The sequence below is a fragment of the Hippopotamus amphibius genome, chromosome 16 (assembly GCF_030028045.1).
Source record: "Hippopotamus amphibius kiboko isolate mHipAmp2 chromosome 16, mHipAmp2.hap2, whole genome shotgun sequence".
NCBI classification, from domain to species: Eukaryota; Metazoa; Chordata; class Mammalia; order Artiodactyla; family Hippopotamidae; genus Hippopotamus; species Hippopotamus amphibius.
Window position 1 is genome coordinate 55,540,509 of NC_080201.1, and position 14,963 is coordinate 55,555,471.

A 14,963-nucleotide genomic window follows, 5' to 3' on the forward strand; every position below is an offset into this window, starting at 1 on the left:
CTGCACTGGGAGCGAGGAGTCTTACCCACTGGACCACCAGGGAAGTCCCTTGCTACCTGTTTTGTACAGGACTTGAGCTAAGGATGGTTTTTACATTTTTAAAATATGCAAAAGAGGCCCTATGTCTAATATGCCTAAAATATTTACTATTTGGACCTTTATAGAAAAAGTTTGCTGACTATAGTGCAGGTGGCACACAGAAGCACCACTCCTCCCATTTCACAGACGGGAAAGCTGAGACCCAGAGAGGAGAAAGGACTTGCCCATGGTCACGTGGAACTCGGGTTCTCACGCAGATTGGATAAATGTATGTTGAGCTACTGTTCTGGGCCTGGCTGGTTTAGCAAGGCCCAGAAATTGAATGTCTACCTCTGTCCCCAAAGAACTCCCAGCCTGAGGAGACACAGAGAAACAGTTATAACCTAATGTAGATCAGGGGCTCCCAGAGTCAGGTGGAGAAGGGGAGAGGATTACTCCATTCTTCGGAGAAGAATTAATGTCAGAGCATGTCCTAGAAGAATGAGGTGAAGGAGATCAGGACGGCCCCCATGTGGCGGATTCCTCTTGGAAAAAGGCTGGGAAGGCTGATTGCCTCACCTAGTCCCCCGGGCCCTGAGAGTTGTTTTACACATTCATACCTTTCACCGAAACACCACTGGAGTCCTGGTGGCTCAGGCAAGAAGGCTATAGCCCAGATTTATTCCCGGCCTCCAGGCCACAGTTTATCCATTTCTAAATGTCGAACTGATTGCCCAGGCTCCTGCCCCAGCCTAAGGCACCTTACCCTGGCCAGGTGGCGCTCTATGAGAGGGGCGTGGTCATAATGGTGACGTCACGTGGGGCGGAGTCTCCGGGACCCATTGCGGAAGCCTGGAAGGGTGTAGGGACTCAGCCCGAAGCTGGCGCGTGGGGGAGGGGGGCTCCGTGGGAGCTGGCATAGGGAAGGTCATCTACCTCCGTTCCCTCAGATGGCTGGATGATCCCACCATCCTCCGCAGACGAAACTGAGTCACGGCGGGGCGTGCGTGGGGAGGGGGCCAGGGGCCTTATTCACACAGGGACCGGGAGTCCCATTCCCACCCAGGTCCAGCGCCGCACCCCCCCACCCCCGCCCCCGCCCCCCCCACACCCTGCGGCTGTGAGTCAGCGGCCGGCCGCGCCCCCTCGGCCCACTTCCTCCTCACCTTCCCGGGGCGGGGTGGGGGGGGTTGGGGGGCAGTGAGAGGGGTGGGCCCCCTCCCCACCCATCCCCCTCCCCGGCGGGGGAGGGGTTTCGCCCCTTAGTAACCCCTCATAAATTGGTGGAGAGAGACCCTGGGGGGGTCCGAAGGTAGGATTTAAGGGGAAAAATTTGAGAGAATCTATGCTTGACTAGAGGGTCTTCCTCGCCCCCTAGATTGAGTAGAATGTAAAGAAATGGATAAGTCTGTGGGGAGGGTGAGAAGAAATTGTGCCCTCATTGATAGTCCCCTAAGAACTTCCATCGTGGGAGAGAACTAGAGATCAAGGAAGGATCCCTCCCCCCCCATCAAGCTTCCCCTCTAATTTGGGGGTGACCCCCGGAGTGCATCGCTATGCAATAATGTTGGGGAAGAGGGAAATAGCGGAAGTCCAAGGTTCCGCGTTGCCCTTTTAAGCGCCCTCCAACCCCCCAACCCCACCGCCTTAAGGTGTCCGCAGCCCCTTTAAGGCGCAGGGCATTGTGGGTGCGGGGAGTGGAATTTTGGAACGAAATGTAGCGAAGAGAAGTACAGTAGTAAGAGTAACATTGTAGCCGCCGCCGGCCGAGGGGCGCGCCGGGGAGGGGACGCTGCATCTCCTTTCTGCCGCAGGGAGCCCTCGATCAGCCCCCCAGCGGGAGGAGGCGCCCGAGGACCCGCCCCGGCCCTGTCCACGTTCCCCCCCAGGAAGCCGGACTCTATGGGGCGGGACCCTGGGGGAGACTGAGCAGAACCTGGAGCGAGCCCTGAACCCCTGAACCTCGAGCCAGGGGCGCCCCGGGAGCACCTACCCCGTGGGCGCTCCGCCCGCCCGCCCGCCGAGCAGCCATGAGGTGAGCCTCGAACTGCCTCCAGACCTTTCGCCGCCCGGCGCGGGCTCCCGCCCTGCCTTTGTCCCCCTCCCCCCAGCTTGCTCCGAGCTGGAATTTGGGGACCGGGCACTGGGAGCCTCGGATTTGAGGCCGAGCCCCTTTGGACGAACTCCAAATATTGACCACTTCCCCCTGACTCTCAAGTCTCCGCGTGGTGCCGGTGAGGTTCTCCTGGGAGCCCTTAGATTTGGGGGCACTCCGAGGAGTCCCGAATTTTTAAGACTTTTTCAGAGGACCTTCAAGTTGGCAAATACTCCCCGTAGGGAGGCCAGGATTTGGGCAGGGCTCAGACTCCCCCCAAATCTCAACCCAGCCCCGAGAGGGATTATGGGGGTCCGGTTTGGGGGTCCCTGGGACCTGGAAGAGAGATGAAGGCGTAGACCTTGGTTTTCGGGGTCCCCTTTTACGTGGCGCTGGAAAAAGTCTTCCCAAGAGGGACCTTGGTCCTTAACTAAGACCCCTGAAGGGGTCTTAGCCCCCTAAATTTGGGGGGCTTATCCTGGAGGAGGAGGTTGGTGTGGACGGATCCACGGACCCAGACGCAGCCTTGAGGGTCTGATTGGGACTCCCCTCCCTCGCCGCTCTTCACCCACAATTTGCTTGAAACAGGCTGTGCCTAGGACCGGGCGAGCGAGTGCTCTGGGCCGAGGGCGGCTCCCCGGCCCCAGGCCAGAAGGGCGGCCCCTCTCCCCGACCTGCGCGGCCTTGGGCAGGGAGGGGGCGCGGCAGCTGGGGAAGGGGGGCCTTTGTCTTCCTGACTCACCTGTCGAGACAGCTGGTGTGTGGGGGGGGGGGGCAGGCAAAGAGCACCGTGGGCCGGCTGCTTTCCCCACCACGGCGCCTCCCCCTTCTCTCAACACCGCCCCCCCTTTCCCCAAACGTCCGGAGTAGTGCGGTTGGAGGAGGGGGCGTTGGAAAGCTTCAAGGTCATATCCCTCTCCCCCTGGGACCCAGGCTTCCCAGAGAGTTCCAGCTATCTTCCCAGGAATTTAATCCTGGGGATGGGGGGACCCAAGGGACCCAGGGATTTTGTCTTTCCCGGGCCTCCCTCAAAACTCCTGGGCTCACCTGAGGGCGGGGCCCGTGCAGGCTGGGGGACCCGACGAGCCCCCCCTCATTCTCCCTCCCCCCCGGCCCCCCATAATCTCTCCCTTGAGGCCTGAGCCTGACAATACTATCTCCCTTCCTCTACTCTCTCAGGGACTTCCTGCCCCAGTGCCCCCAGCTCGAGGGGGAGGCCCCTGGGGGCGTCTGGGGATTAACCCGCTGGCGCCCACATCCTCCCACTTCCCCCACATTCCCCGTACCCCTGCCCTCTGACATCAGGGTGGCATTCCTTTTTTACAGTCATTGGAGAATCCCCCTCCCACATTTGTTCCTTCTGCTGTAAAGGGATTGCTGGAAAATTTGGAGCAAGGGGCCAGACACCCACAAGACTGCCTGCCTACCCTTTCCCCCCTTATAGCAACATCCCTTCAAGGCCTGCCCGGGAGAGGGGGCAGTTTTCAGGAGTCAGGCTCTCTTCCTTTACCCTCTTCCTAGGGGACTCTCCTCTCCCACTGCCCCCCCCAGCCCCGCCCCTTGCCTCCCCCCCTCCCTGCGTTTCCGGTCCCAGGCATGGTGGAAGGCGGATGGCGGATGGCGGATGTCCGAGTTAGTGCTGCCTCACTCACTGAGACCGTAAAAGGGCAGGAGCAATGTCTGGGCCAGCCTCCCGCCACCCCCTCCTCCAGTCCCGAAGGCCCTGGCCGTCCCACAAGGCCCCCCTACTGCTGGCCACGACCAAACCTCCCGCCTCTTGGGGGGGTGGGCAGAAGTTGAGCTGATGCCTGTCCTACCAGTGTGTTACTCCCACCTCCTGAGGGGTCTTCCCTGCTGATGGCCACACCCGCCTTCCTGGGCTGCGCCCCTTCTCCCAGGACAGCAAGGATTCAAAACGACCCATGGGCCTGTCTGGGGGCAGCTGGGGAAACTGAGGCTCATAAAGAGAAAGGCGTGGCCCAAGATCCCTTAGAAATTCCTAAGCAAGATTGAGGGAGGGGAGGGGACTGAGATCCTCTGATTTCTGGCTGGGGACAGTCTTGGGGGTAGTTGGAAGAGAGGATGTTAAGATGGAAAATTACACGATACAGTTCCTTTTCTCCCAGTTTGACAAATATTTGTTGAGTGTCTGCTGTGTCCGGGACGACTCTGAGTTGGAATTCTGGGAAGTGGGGCAGAGGTCTGAGGATCTCAGGGCAGAAGGGACTCAAGAAGAATTTGGTTCATTTCTTTCCTCTTCCAATAATAGTAATTATTATTGTTGTTTTTGTTTTTTAAATAATGAGAGACCATTTGATCAAGCATCTCCTTTGTGTCAGGCACTGTACTAGGTGCCTGATTCAGTTTAATCCTCAGAGCAATTCTAAGAGGTTCATACTATTATGACCATCCCCCTTCCCCAGATGGGAAACTGAGGCACAGAGAAATTAAGCACGTTGCCTATTAAAGTCAGTTTGGAAGTGGGCAAGCCTGAATTTGAACCCAGGCCTCTTTCCGGAATAGTATACTACTAGAGAAAAGAGAAAATTAAAACTAGTGGTCTTTAAAAAAAATACGCAAGTAACAGTGCTTTTACTGTACAAACACTTAAGATAATGCTGATATGCAAAAAGGAACCCAGTTACCTTCCTGTTCACTTATGGGGAACTGAGGCCTGTCAGGGAGGAAGGACTAGAGTGAACCCACACAAGCCCTGCAGACCCTAGATCTGAGTTTCTATCCAGGGTTGCTTCAAAGAAGATTTGTAGTTTGGAAAGATTGTGTGTATCTGGGGCTTTGTGCGGGTGATCAGAAGTTCTATGGTTTAAGGGGATCTAGGATGAAAGGGTGAAAGGAAGGGCAAGCCTCTAATCTGGAAGGTTTGAGTAAGCCAGAGTGACTGTGCTTGATTGCCTTCCATGATGAGAAGCTCTCTCCCTCCTGGATGGCCTCTCAGCTCCCTGTGTATGGATTCCATGTCAAATTCCAAGTCCTGCGCTTAAGGCTTTTCTTATCTCTTTCAATCCTTACCAAACCCCAGGGAGTTATGGTTTCCAGGGCTGAACACTGAGGTTCAGAGAGGTGAAGCTGCGCAGCAAGGAGGTGACTTAGAACCTGCTTTTATCTACCACATGCTAGAGTTTTCCAGAATTGGGAGAACTTGTGGGAGAGTTCTGGGCTGGCTGGGGATTAAGGCTCTCTCATGTCAGATCGAGGGTGTGAGACCCCAGAGACCACTGGAATTAGGCAGACCCCATTTCCTTCTCCCTCCTGGCTGTGGGATTTTTTTCTGTTCTAGCTTTTTGCCTGGTTTATAAGTTTTATTTTTTGAACTTAAGTAATTAATTAGTTTTTTATAGGTAATACCCGCCCATAGTAAAGCAACACAAAACGAAAAGACATAATCAAGCAATTGAAGAGGGTAAACAGTACAAAACGGCCATTTCCTGCCTTCCTCCTCAGGCCCCCAGTAACCCAGTGCCTCGGAGGCAGCCACAGTTCGTCGCCTGAGAATAAGCCTCTGCACATAGCACCACAATGTGTGCAGAGGTATTTATATCCTCCACACCTTTTTCTTCTTTTAAAACCTCTGATACACACCACTTTATATGTTGCCTTTAAAAAAAAATCAGCTTAGCTATTCCTCATCTTTAAATGAGGTTAAGAACATTGGAGGTTTGGGAGGAACTTGAGTTCAAACATGAGCCCCCCTCCGCTTGTTGGCTCTGTGACCTGGGATAACTGTCTTCACCTCTCTGTGGCCACAGTTCCTCATCTGTAAAGAAGAGTGAGGACCAGAGCCCACCTCCTGAGGGCATTGCAGGGTTCACTGTGGATAAAAACAGATGATTGAACTTCGTGTACCACCCTCCCCCCCAAAAATAATAAATCAATAAATAAAATGGGGGGGGCGTCAAGGAAGGGAGGGAATATGGGGATATGTGTATAAAAACAGTTGATTGAACCTGGTGTACCCCCCAAAAAAATAAAATAAAATAAAAAAAAAATAATAATAAATAAATAAATAAATAAAATGGGGAAAAAAAAAAACGTTCACTGTGGAAATTGGAGCTCAGTACCTAGAACCGTGTCCGGGACACAGGCTGACCAATAAATGTCAGCTGCCCTTGTTAAAAAACTTCCTGTTTTACAGATGGCTAATTTAACAACTCTTGGATACCTACGATGTCCTAGGCACGATTCTAGGTTCTGAGGACACAGCAGAAAGGACCAAACAGAAAGGACAAAAATCCCTGCCCTTGTGGTCCTGACCTTTTGGTAGGGGAGACAGGGATCTGTCAGGCAGGGATCAGGTGCTATGAAATGTGGGACATGCAATGAGAGGGAGAGGAGCTTTCCCAGATAGGGTAGTCAGGGAGGGCTTCTCGGAAGAGGTGACAGCTAGGTGGAGACCTGCAGGAAGTGAAAATCCAGGTTGAGGGAGAACAAGAGCACACGCCTGAGGTGGGAATGTGTCTGGCACGTTGAAGGAGCAGCACAGAGGCCAGTGGGGCTGGAATAGCAAGCTGGGGGCAGGGAAGGGATGAGATCAGAGATCACACAGATCATGAAGGCCCTGGAGAGAACTTGGCAGGAATAAAAATTCTGCGGGAGCCACCACGGGAGCTTCCAAGAAGAGGAGGGACACGATCTGATTTGTGTTTTAACAGGATCCTTTTGCTGTAATGGGGACAGCATGGCCTGGAGAGGGACAGTCTGGGGTCACTCAGCAGACACCCAGCTCACTGGCCAGTCCAGAGACGCAGCAGGGCAGGGTCGCTTGGGAGAGCAAAGTGCAGCCAGGGGTGGGGTAGCAACGAAGGTCCTGGGCACCTGGCCAGAGTCTGCCCTGGGTGTGGGTGGCAGGTGTGGGCGAGGCCTTAACCCTGCCCTGCCAGGGGCAGTGGAAGCCAGAAACAGCCCCTGAGGCTGCACTTGTCTGGAAATAGCACCAGGTGTTTGGGTAGGGCCCACACAGTCCCCGGTGGTTAAGACTGTGGACCTGGGAGCCAGGTGGCCCGGGTTCAAATCCTCGCTCTGCTACTTACTAGCTGTGCGACCACAGACAAGTCATGCAGCCTTTCTGGGCCTCTGTTTGCAGCCCTTGCAGCATGAAGATGAAGTAGCCCATCTAGAAGGGCTGCGGTGAGGATAAAATGAGAGACTCTAAGGGGAGGGCTTAGAGCAGCTGAAGTGCCTGATAAGAGGGAGATGCGGCAATTATGTGAACGTGGGGGAGGGTCCAGGGAGGCGGGTCCACTTCCTGGCCTAGGAACCCAAATCTGGGTCTGCTGAGGGGCTTTCCCTGCTTTGTCTTTTACAGCTGTCCGTGTCACGCCCCAGCCCCCAGCCCTGGTAGAGACAGAGCCATTGTGGGGTATAATTTCTCTCCCCGGAAACCTCTGACCACCAACTTCCTCTTTTCAGGAAAAAATCCGGTGGGGGTGGTGTGGGGTGGGGACTAGTGCTTCCCCCTGGTTCGTGTGTGACCTTGGGCAAGTCACTTCCCGTCTGGGAGCCTGAGTTTCCCCACCGGGGGAGGGGGGCAGTGAATCTCCCCAGGAGGACTGGTGGAGGGGCGGGAGGGACGTGACTCTCCACGGCCCCAGTGGTGCCTGTTCAGGGTGCCCGCGGAAGGGATGCTGACGGTTACTCAGCACTCAGTACATGCCAGGCACCGTGCCAAGCACTTTACATGCCCAGACTCATTTACTTCTCCCACTGCCCTGGGAGGTGGGGTCTGTCATTTCCCCAGTTTGCAGGCGAGGAAGATGCCTTCTCATGTGGGAAGGCTGCTTGCCTGAGTCACAGGGAGTAGGTGGCCCAGCAGGGATTTGAACCTACATCTGTGGATGTGAGATCCTGAACCCTGAACTAGTTTACTGACCGCCCCCCCACCAAGGCTAAGTCAGGTGTCCCCTCCTCCAGGAAGCCTTCTCTGATCCCCAGCCTGGGGCGGGCACTCCTTCTGGGCACCCCAGGCCTGGTCTTGGATTATCACTGTCTGTGGACAGGACAGTCCACTGTGATGCTCTCCTGCCCTGGAGGGTGGGGCTGGGGCTCTCTGGGTCACTGCCTGACATGGGGCAGGGAGTGTCCGCGGATGGCCATTGGCGCCGGGGGGGCCGGATGGATGGGGTGGGCAGCAGGAAGTGGAAGAGCCTGGGATCTAGCATCGGTCCCCAACTTGCTGCCAGCCTCACCCTTCCCCTCAGGTCCCCCTGAGCCTCAGCTCCCTCCTCCTGAGGGGGGAGAGGGGTTGGGGGCGGTTCCAAGCACCCCAGCAGAGACAGGGAAACTGAGGTTCCAAGGGCACCCGGCAGGGGCTGGTTCCCAGTGCTCCCCAGAGCTCCTGCCTCGCCCTTTCCATCCGCTTCGTCCGGGCCCCCTCCATCTCTCACTCTGCACCTCTCTCTGTCTCAGTCTCTGTCCATCTCTTTGTCTTTCTCCGTCTGCCTGCATCTCCATTTCTGCATTTTTTTCTGTTCCCTGCCTTTCCATTTGTTTCCCTGCTACGACTCCTGTCTTTCAGTCTGTCTCTCCTATGTCCGTCTGACTCCCTTTCTCCACCTCTCTCTCTGCATCAGTCTGTATGTTTGTCTCTTCCAGTCTGTCTGACTCTTCCTCTTCCTGTCTCTTTCTCCGCATCTGACTGACTGTCTCATTGTCTGTCTCACGTCCCCTGTTTTTCTGTTTCTCCCAGTCTGTCTGTCTTTCTCTGTCCCATCTGTCTTTTCTCTTCCAGTCTCCCTGTCTGGGTCTCTATGAGGGTCTGTCCCCAGCCCTCTCTGCCCGTCTGCCTGTCTTCCTCTGCCTCTCCATGGGTCCCTCCTCTTCTCCCTCTTCTTTGTGTCTTCGAATCTACCAGGGGGATCCAGATGGAGAAGATGACCAACTGCTGGAGGAAGGGTGCCGGGCTCCCCTCAGCTAACTGGCCTCTCTCCCTTTCCCCTCCTCTCCACAGTGAGACGGTTGTGTGCTCCAGCCGGGCCACTGTGATGCTCTATGATGACAGCAACAAGCGATGGCTGCCTGCCGGCACGGGCCCCCAGGCCTTCAGCCGTGTGCAGATCTATCACAACCCCACCGCCAACTCCTTCCGGGTGGTCGGCCGGAAGATACAGCCAGACCAGCAGGTAAGGCTTCCCTCCCCAGCCCCTCTGCCCGCTGCGCCCCACCACTCCTCACTCACTTTTCTCCCCTGCCAGGTGGTCATCAACTGTGCCATCGTCCGGGGTGTCAAGTATAACCAGGCTACCCCCAACTTCCACCAGTGGCGTGATGCCCGCCAGGTCTGGGGCCTCAACTTTGGCAGCAAGGAGGACGCAACACAGTTTGCCGCCGGCATGGCCAGCGCCCTAGAGGCATTGGAAGGTTAGAGACAGTGGGCAGAGGGGACCACTGAGCCCTGCCGTGTGGCCTGGGGCCACCACCTTACTACTCGGCCTCAGTTAACGCATCTGAAAATGGGGCCAGTTCCCTGCTACCGTGGAGAATTCTGATGAGGGTTTTGTGGGCTCCTGCATGCCCCGAGCGCCCCCACATGCAAAACGCACAGTTCCTAAGAGTACGTTTTGCTCCAGGACTTTACACATGCTCGCACTCCTGTATGACCGCCTCTCAGATCGAGATATAGACATTTCCAGCCTCCAGGCAGTTCCTTGTGCCCTTTCTCCAGGTAGCCATTGTACTGACTTATGTCATCATCAGGTGGTTTTCAGGCAGCGATATTAAGAAAAAACGTCCAGCTGGTCTTTCTTAAACTGGAATGTGCCCACGAATCATTTAGGAAAAATGCAGATTCCGATTCAGTTGGGTTGGCCAAGGCCCGAGCCTCTGCACTTCTAACAAGCTCCCTGGTGATGCCAAGGCTACCGGTCCATAAAGAGTACACTTTGAGGAGCGAGACTTTAGGTGACGGCTGTGCATCTGGGGTCACAGATCACCAAATGGCGGAGGTGCTTGCTTCCTGGAGCCATTTCAGTGCCAGTGGGGAGGCACTTGCTTGTCTGAGGCACAGAAAAATACTTGGGAGCCAGAGGCCTCAGGGTGGTTGAGGAGGAGGCTCTCAGCCTTTCCTGGGTTCTCAGGTGGGGGGCTCTGAGCGGCTGTGACAGGTGCCTTAAGAGCCTGGATGCTGGAGTTGGCCTGAATGCAAGTCTTGTTCCTGCAAATTCCGGTCTGCAGGACTTGGGGCAAGTGACTCCCCCCTCTGGACCTTCACTGTCCCGCCTGTGATCTGGACATCCTTCCAGCATCCACCTCACATCAGCTCAGTCAGGGAAAGCTGGTGCTAACCCCAGGGTCCCTGGGAGGCCCTGGAGAGCAGAGGGAAAATGCCGAGGGGTGGGGCTGGGTTCCAGGGTGACTCAGCCTTTACACTCACCTTCCAGGAGGTGGGCCTCCGCCACCGCCGCCACCTGCCGCACCTCCCACCTGGTCTGTCCAGAACGGCCCCTCCCCAGAGGAGATGGAGCAACAGAAAAGGTGGGGCCAGTCCCTGGGTGGGGCACTTTACCCCTCCCAGAGTTTTAGTTTATTCCAGAACCCCCGACTCCTAGAGTTCAGACCTCTCCAACTTTCAGTTTTCAGAATGTCCCATCAGTTTTCAGAATGTCCCAACTTGCAGGGGACTAGAAATTGACATCTTTCAGAAAGCCCCACCTCTTGGAGTTTGAAAAACTCCTGACACCCAGAGTTGCAGAACTTTTTGACCCTTCAAATCCCGGTCCCCCAGATTCCCAGAGTCCAGAACTTGGTTGTGTAAAGGATCTTGGGTGTTTTGTAATTCTAGGGTTCTTGACGGCCCTGTCCCTGCCCTCCCCCGCAACTCTTTCCTGGCCCCTGGGGAATGGGGAACACGAGTGGGGCTGAGGAGCCAGCCTTGCGAGGGGCTTCTGAGGGGCAATCTGGCAGGTTGCTGGCCATCCTGGGGCCCTGAGTGATGGCAGCTCGCCCTCCCTCCCCAGGCAGCAGCAGTTGGAGCTCGCAGAGCGGGAGCGCAGGGCCTCCACCTCAGGTAATTGCTCGAATGGCCTCGGGGGTCCTCGGGGGTCGGGGGACCAGGCCAGAGGAGGGGCTGGGCCAGCCAGACAACAAAGAATAAGGCTTTCTCTCTCAGCACCCTTCCTTTTCTGTGTTTCTTACAGGAGGCCCACCTGCTCCCCCAGCTGGGGGACCACCCCCACCTCCGGGACCTCCCCCTCCTCCGGGTCCCCCTCCACCCCCTGGTCTCTCCTCCTCGGGGGTCTCAGCTGCGGGGCCTGGAGCAGGGGGAGGCCCACCCCCTGCGCCCCCTCTCCCCACAGCACAAGGCCCCAGTGGTGGAGGGACTGGGGCCCCTGGCCTGGCTGCAGCCATTGCCGGAGCCAAACTCAGGAAAGTCAGCAAGGTGAGGTGCAGGCATGGCGGGTGCGGGGTCACGGGGCCTGACGTAACAATAGGGTGAGGCCAGAGTCGCCTGGAGCCTCGCAGGAGGGCTGGGAGGCCAGGAGGTCCCCCCACAAAGCCCCCTCCTCTTTGTAATTTCTGCAGCAGGAGGAGGCCTCAGGGCCTCCCATGGCCCCCAAAGCTGAGAGCAGTCGAAGCACAGGCGGGGGGCTCATGGAAGAGATGAACGCCATGCTGGCCCGGAGGTGAGCCTGAGCTTGGAGCCCTCAGTAGCCACAGAAAGCCCTTGGAACAAACCCCGCAGACCAGCACTTATCACCTAGAGATTCCGGTTTCGTAGGGCCAGGTCGGGGGAGGGCTCAGATTCCCGGTTAGTTTGTTTCTTTGGGTGAAAGTTTGCCCTTTGATAGCCAGGTCTGAGATATAATGATGGGGACTGCATTCTCCTGAGATGGCTGAGGTTTGCAATCACCTAGGTAGTCTCTGGAATGTTCTAAAACCCAGAATTCTAGGGCCTTAGGAGACCCTGCCTCAGAATCTGGGAACTCTGCCCTTAGAATTTTGTGATTCCCAGACATGGGAATCTTAAAGCCCCCACCCCAGACTCTCTGTGACTTCTAAAACTAAAATTTTCTCAGCCTTGACGAATTCCAGAAGTTTGCACCTCAGAATCCACCTTTCCAGAACGCGGGAGGGAATCGTTGAGTGGCCGAGGGAGGGCTGAAGCCATCTGTTTTTGCCTTTCTCTCTTGCAGAAGGAAAGCCACACAAGTTGGGGAGAAACCCGCCAAGGATGAATCTGCCAATGTGAGTTAGGGGCTCTTCCTGCCATATACACCTTAGGATGTACCATTTGGGTAGGAATATTGGGGAGGGGGCTGTGATAGGGATGGGCTAGTTTTGCAGGTGGGGCAGGAAAATGAGCAGAGGTGTGACGCGGGCTGGCCCATGACAGTTTTATTTCCCACCAGCAGGAGGAGCCAGAGGCCAGAGTCCCAGCCCACAGCGGTGAGTGAAAGCCCAGTCTAGTCACAGGAACTACAAGTCCCAGGATGCCCTCTTCTCACATATAACACCCCTTCATTGGAGAGTCTGTACAAATAATGCTGGGGATTGTAGTCGCCTGAGACGGTTCTTTGAACAGGGGCTGATGAGGCTTGGGGAGAAAGATGGAGGCAGGACATTCCTTGGCCCTGATCTTTTTGACTTATTGCCTGTCCCCCAGAATCTGTGCGGAGACCCTGGGAGAAGAACAGCACAACCTTGCCAAGGTGGGCCATCAATACTGGGGCCCCACCCCCCAAAATAGTTGGGTTTGCCAAATTTGTAGGGAGGAACACAGTGTGACCCCTGAAATGGGAGGCAGGGGAGGCAGACCCTCTCTCTAACCTCATGTCTGCCCCAAACCACACCAACTCTCCCAGGATGAAGTCGTCGTCTTCTTCAGTGACCACTTCCGAGGCCCACCCCTCTACGCCCAGTTCCAGTGATGAGTCAGACCTGGAGAGGGTGAAACAGGTAGCCTGGGGAGGGGACTGGGGGTGAGGTTCAGGGAATAGAAAGGAGATCTGGGTCCAGACTCTGCCGCTGACCTGCCATGTGATTCTATAAAAAGGCCTTGGAAACCTCGGATTGCCAGTCTGAGAAATGGAGAGGTTGGATCATGTCAGGGATTGATACAGACATGATAACTGACTTATCCAGCGTCCATGACAGACCTTACTCATCTATTACTGCACTTATTCCTGATAAGTACCCAGAATCCGTTTCAGCACACTGGCCTCAGACATGTATCACCGATTTTTAGTTGGCAGGAGACTGGAATGTATTTGCCAGCCCTGGTACTGGATGTTCTGCAGTACTTTCCTTCTGGCTCCAAGGATCCAGAATTCTCCCCTAGAATTGTCAGTCACTTTGTGGCCTTGCCAGTGATGTCCTGGTGTGTGCGACAGGGGTCTTGAACCTCCTTCCTTTGGCCTGAGGGGGGATTCATGTCTGCAAGTCCAGGTACCCTTCCTGATTGGTTGTACCCCATTATTTGCAGGAGCTTCTGGAAGAGGTGAGGAAGGAATTGCAGAAAGTGAAAGAGGAAATAATTGAAGGTGAGGTTGTTTTACTTTGAACATTTATTTATTTTGAAGACATCACGTCCCTCCGAAAGCCCTGTTTTGGAAGGGAAGGGGGAAGAGGCTCTACCCCTGACCTCTGTCCACTGTTTCCTTCCAGCCTTTGTCCAGGAGCTGAGGAAGCGCGGTTCCCCCTGACCACAGGGCCTCAGAAGATCCAGTTTCTCCTTTCCGCACACCCCTTTCGCCTGTCACCCTGCTTTCCCTGCCTCGACTTGACTTGGAATTGGCTGAAGACTACACAGGAATGCGTCTTCCCCGCTCCCTATCTCACTTGAAAAATTCCAAGGGGGTGTGGCTTCCCTGGCACCATGCCCACACCCATACTGGCTGCTGATTGGCTGGGGAGGCCCCCACCCTTTGCTCCCTTTGGTCCTTCCCCTCTGCCATCCCCTTGGGGCTGGTTCCTCTGCTGGGGATGTACCAATTAACCCCACAGTAAGGGGGAAGGAAGGAGGGAATTTCACATTCCCTTGTTCTAGATTCACTTTAATGCTTAATGCCTTTGAAGTTTTGTTTTTTAAGAAAAAAAAAGTATATATATATATTTAGGTTGGGGGGAGGAAATTTTTTTTCTCTTTGGTTTTGATAAAATGGGGTGTGGGGAGTTTTTAAATGCTGTGCCCCAGGCTTGTCCCATTTGGGACAGCTGTTTAAGGGAGGGGTTGTCCCATCAGGCTGGGGGTGCCTCCCCCCCACCCCAGGGACCTCCCTTCCCTCTGGCTCCTTCCCCTTTTCTATGAGGAATTAAGATGCTGTAACTTTTTGGAACCTCAGTTTTTTGGTTTTTTATTTGGGTAGGTTTTGGGGTCCAGGCCATTTTTACCCCCTGGGGAAAAAAAAAGATGAGGGGGAAAGGAAAAGGGGAGGAAACCTCTCCTCTCCCACCTTCACCTTTAGCTTCTTGAAAATGGGCCCCTGCGGAATAAATCTGCCAGTTTTTATAAATGCTAAGATTTCTGGAGTGATTTAAAGGGCTGCTCGCGTGAGGATGGGGCGTGTCCCTCCCTCCCTCAGTAATCCACCTTCCCCTCACCTTACTCCTTCCCAGCTGAACCTGCCCTCAGACTTTGCAGCCAGGGTGGCCTCTGCCCCCTCTCGGCCTCCCTCCCTGTGCCCCTCACCGAGCAGCTTCCTCACTCCTTCCCACCCTGCCCCAACCACTTCACCACCCTAGAGAAAGCCAGGGGCAGTCCCTCATTGACCGTGTGCCCTTGGACAAGACCCTTTGCTTCCCCTGGGCCTCAGCTTCCCCATCTGGGAAAGAGCTCAAAGGATGACACTGGCCCCTTCCCAGCGGAACCCTCTCAGCTTCTAATTTTAGTGAGCCCTGT

At 55.5% G+C, this 14,963-nt stretch overlaps 1 protein-coding gene across 2 annotated transcripts; it reads left to right on the forward strand.

Moving 5' to 3' along the window:
* The first annotated feature begins 1,414 nt into the window (after positions 1–1,414).
* VASP (vasodilator stimulated phosphoprotein) lies at positions 1,415–14,577 on the forward strand. 2 transcript variants are annotated; one of them, XM_057712819.1, is made up of 13 exons: positions 1,415–2,053; positions 9,078–9,249; positions 9,322–9,487; positions 10,507–10,600; positions 11,083–11,132; positions 11,263–11,504; positions 11,648–11,748; positions 12,259–12,310; positions 12,478–12,511; positions 12,729–12,774; positions 12,928–13,021; positions 13,548–13,605; positions 13,730–14,577. In XM_057712819.1, exons 1-13 carry the CDS (start codon positions 2,049–2,051, stop codon positions 13,765–13,767), a joined length of 1,152 nt encoding a protein of 383 aa, XP_057568802.1. In that variant the 5' UTR covers positions 1,415–2,048; the 3' UTR covers positions 13,768–14,577. The 2 variants fall into 2 exon arrangements, with proteins under 2 accessions (XP_057568802.1, XP_057568801.1); XM_057712818.1 differs by having other exon boundaries at positions 1,419–2,053; positions 12,475–12,511.
* The last annotated feature ends 386 nt before the right edge of the window (positions 14,578–14,963 follow it).

What these genes read in the sequence shown, in the direction of transcription:
- VASP (XM_057712818.1), top strand. An exon ending in AGATACAGCCAGACCAGCAG is followed by an intron (nt 9,250 to 9,321) that starts GTAAGGCTTCCC and finishes CTCCCCTGCCAG; the next exon opens with GTGGTCATCAACTGTGCCAT. An exon ending in ACCTGGAGAGGGTGAAACAG is followed by an intron (nt 13,022 to 13,547) that starts GTAGCCTGGGGA and finishes CATTATTTGCAG; the next exon opens with GAGCTTCTGGAAGAGGTGAG.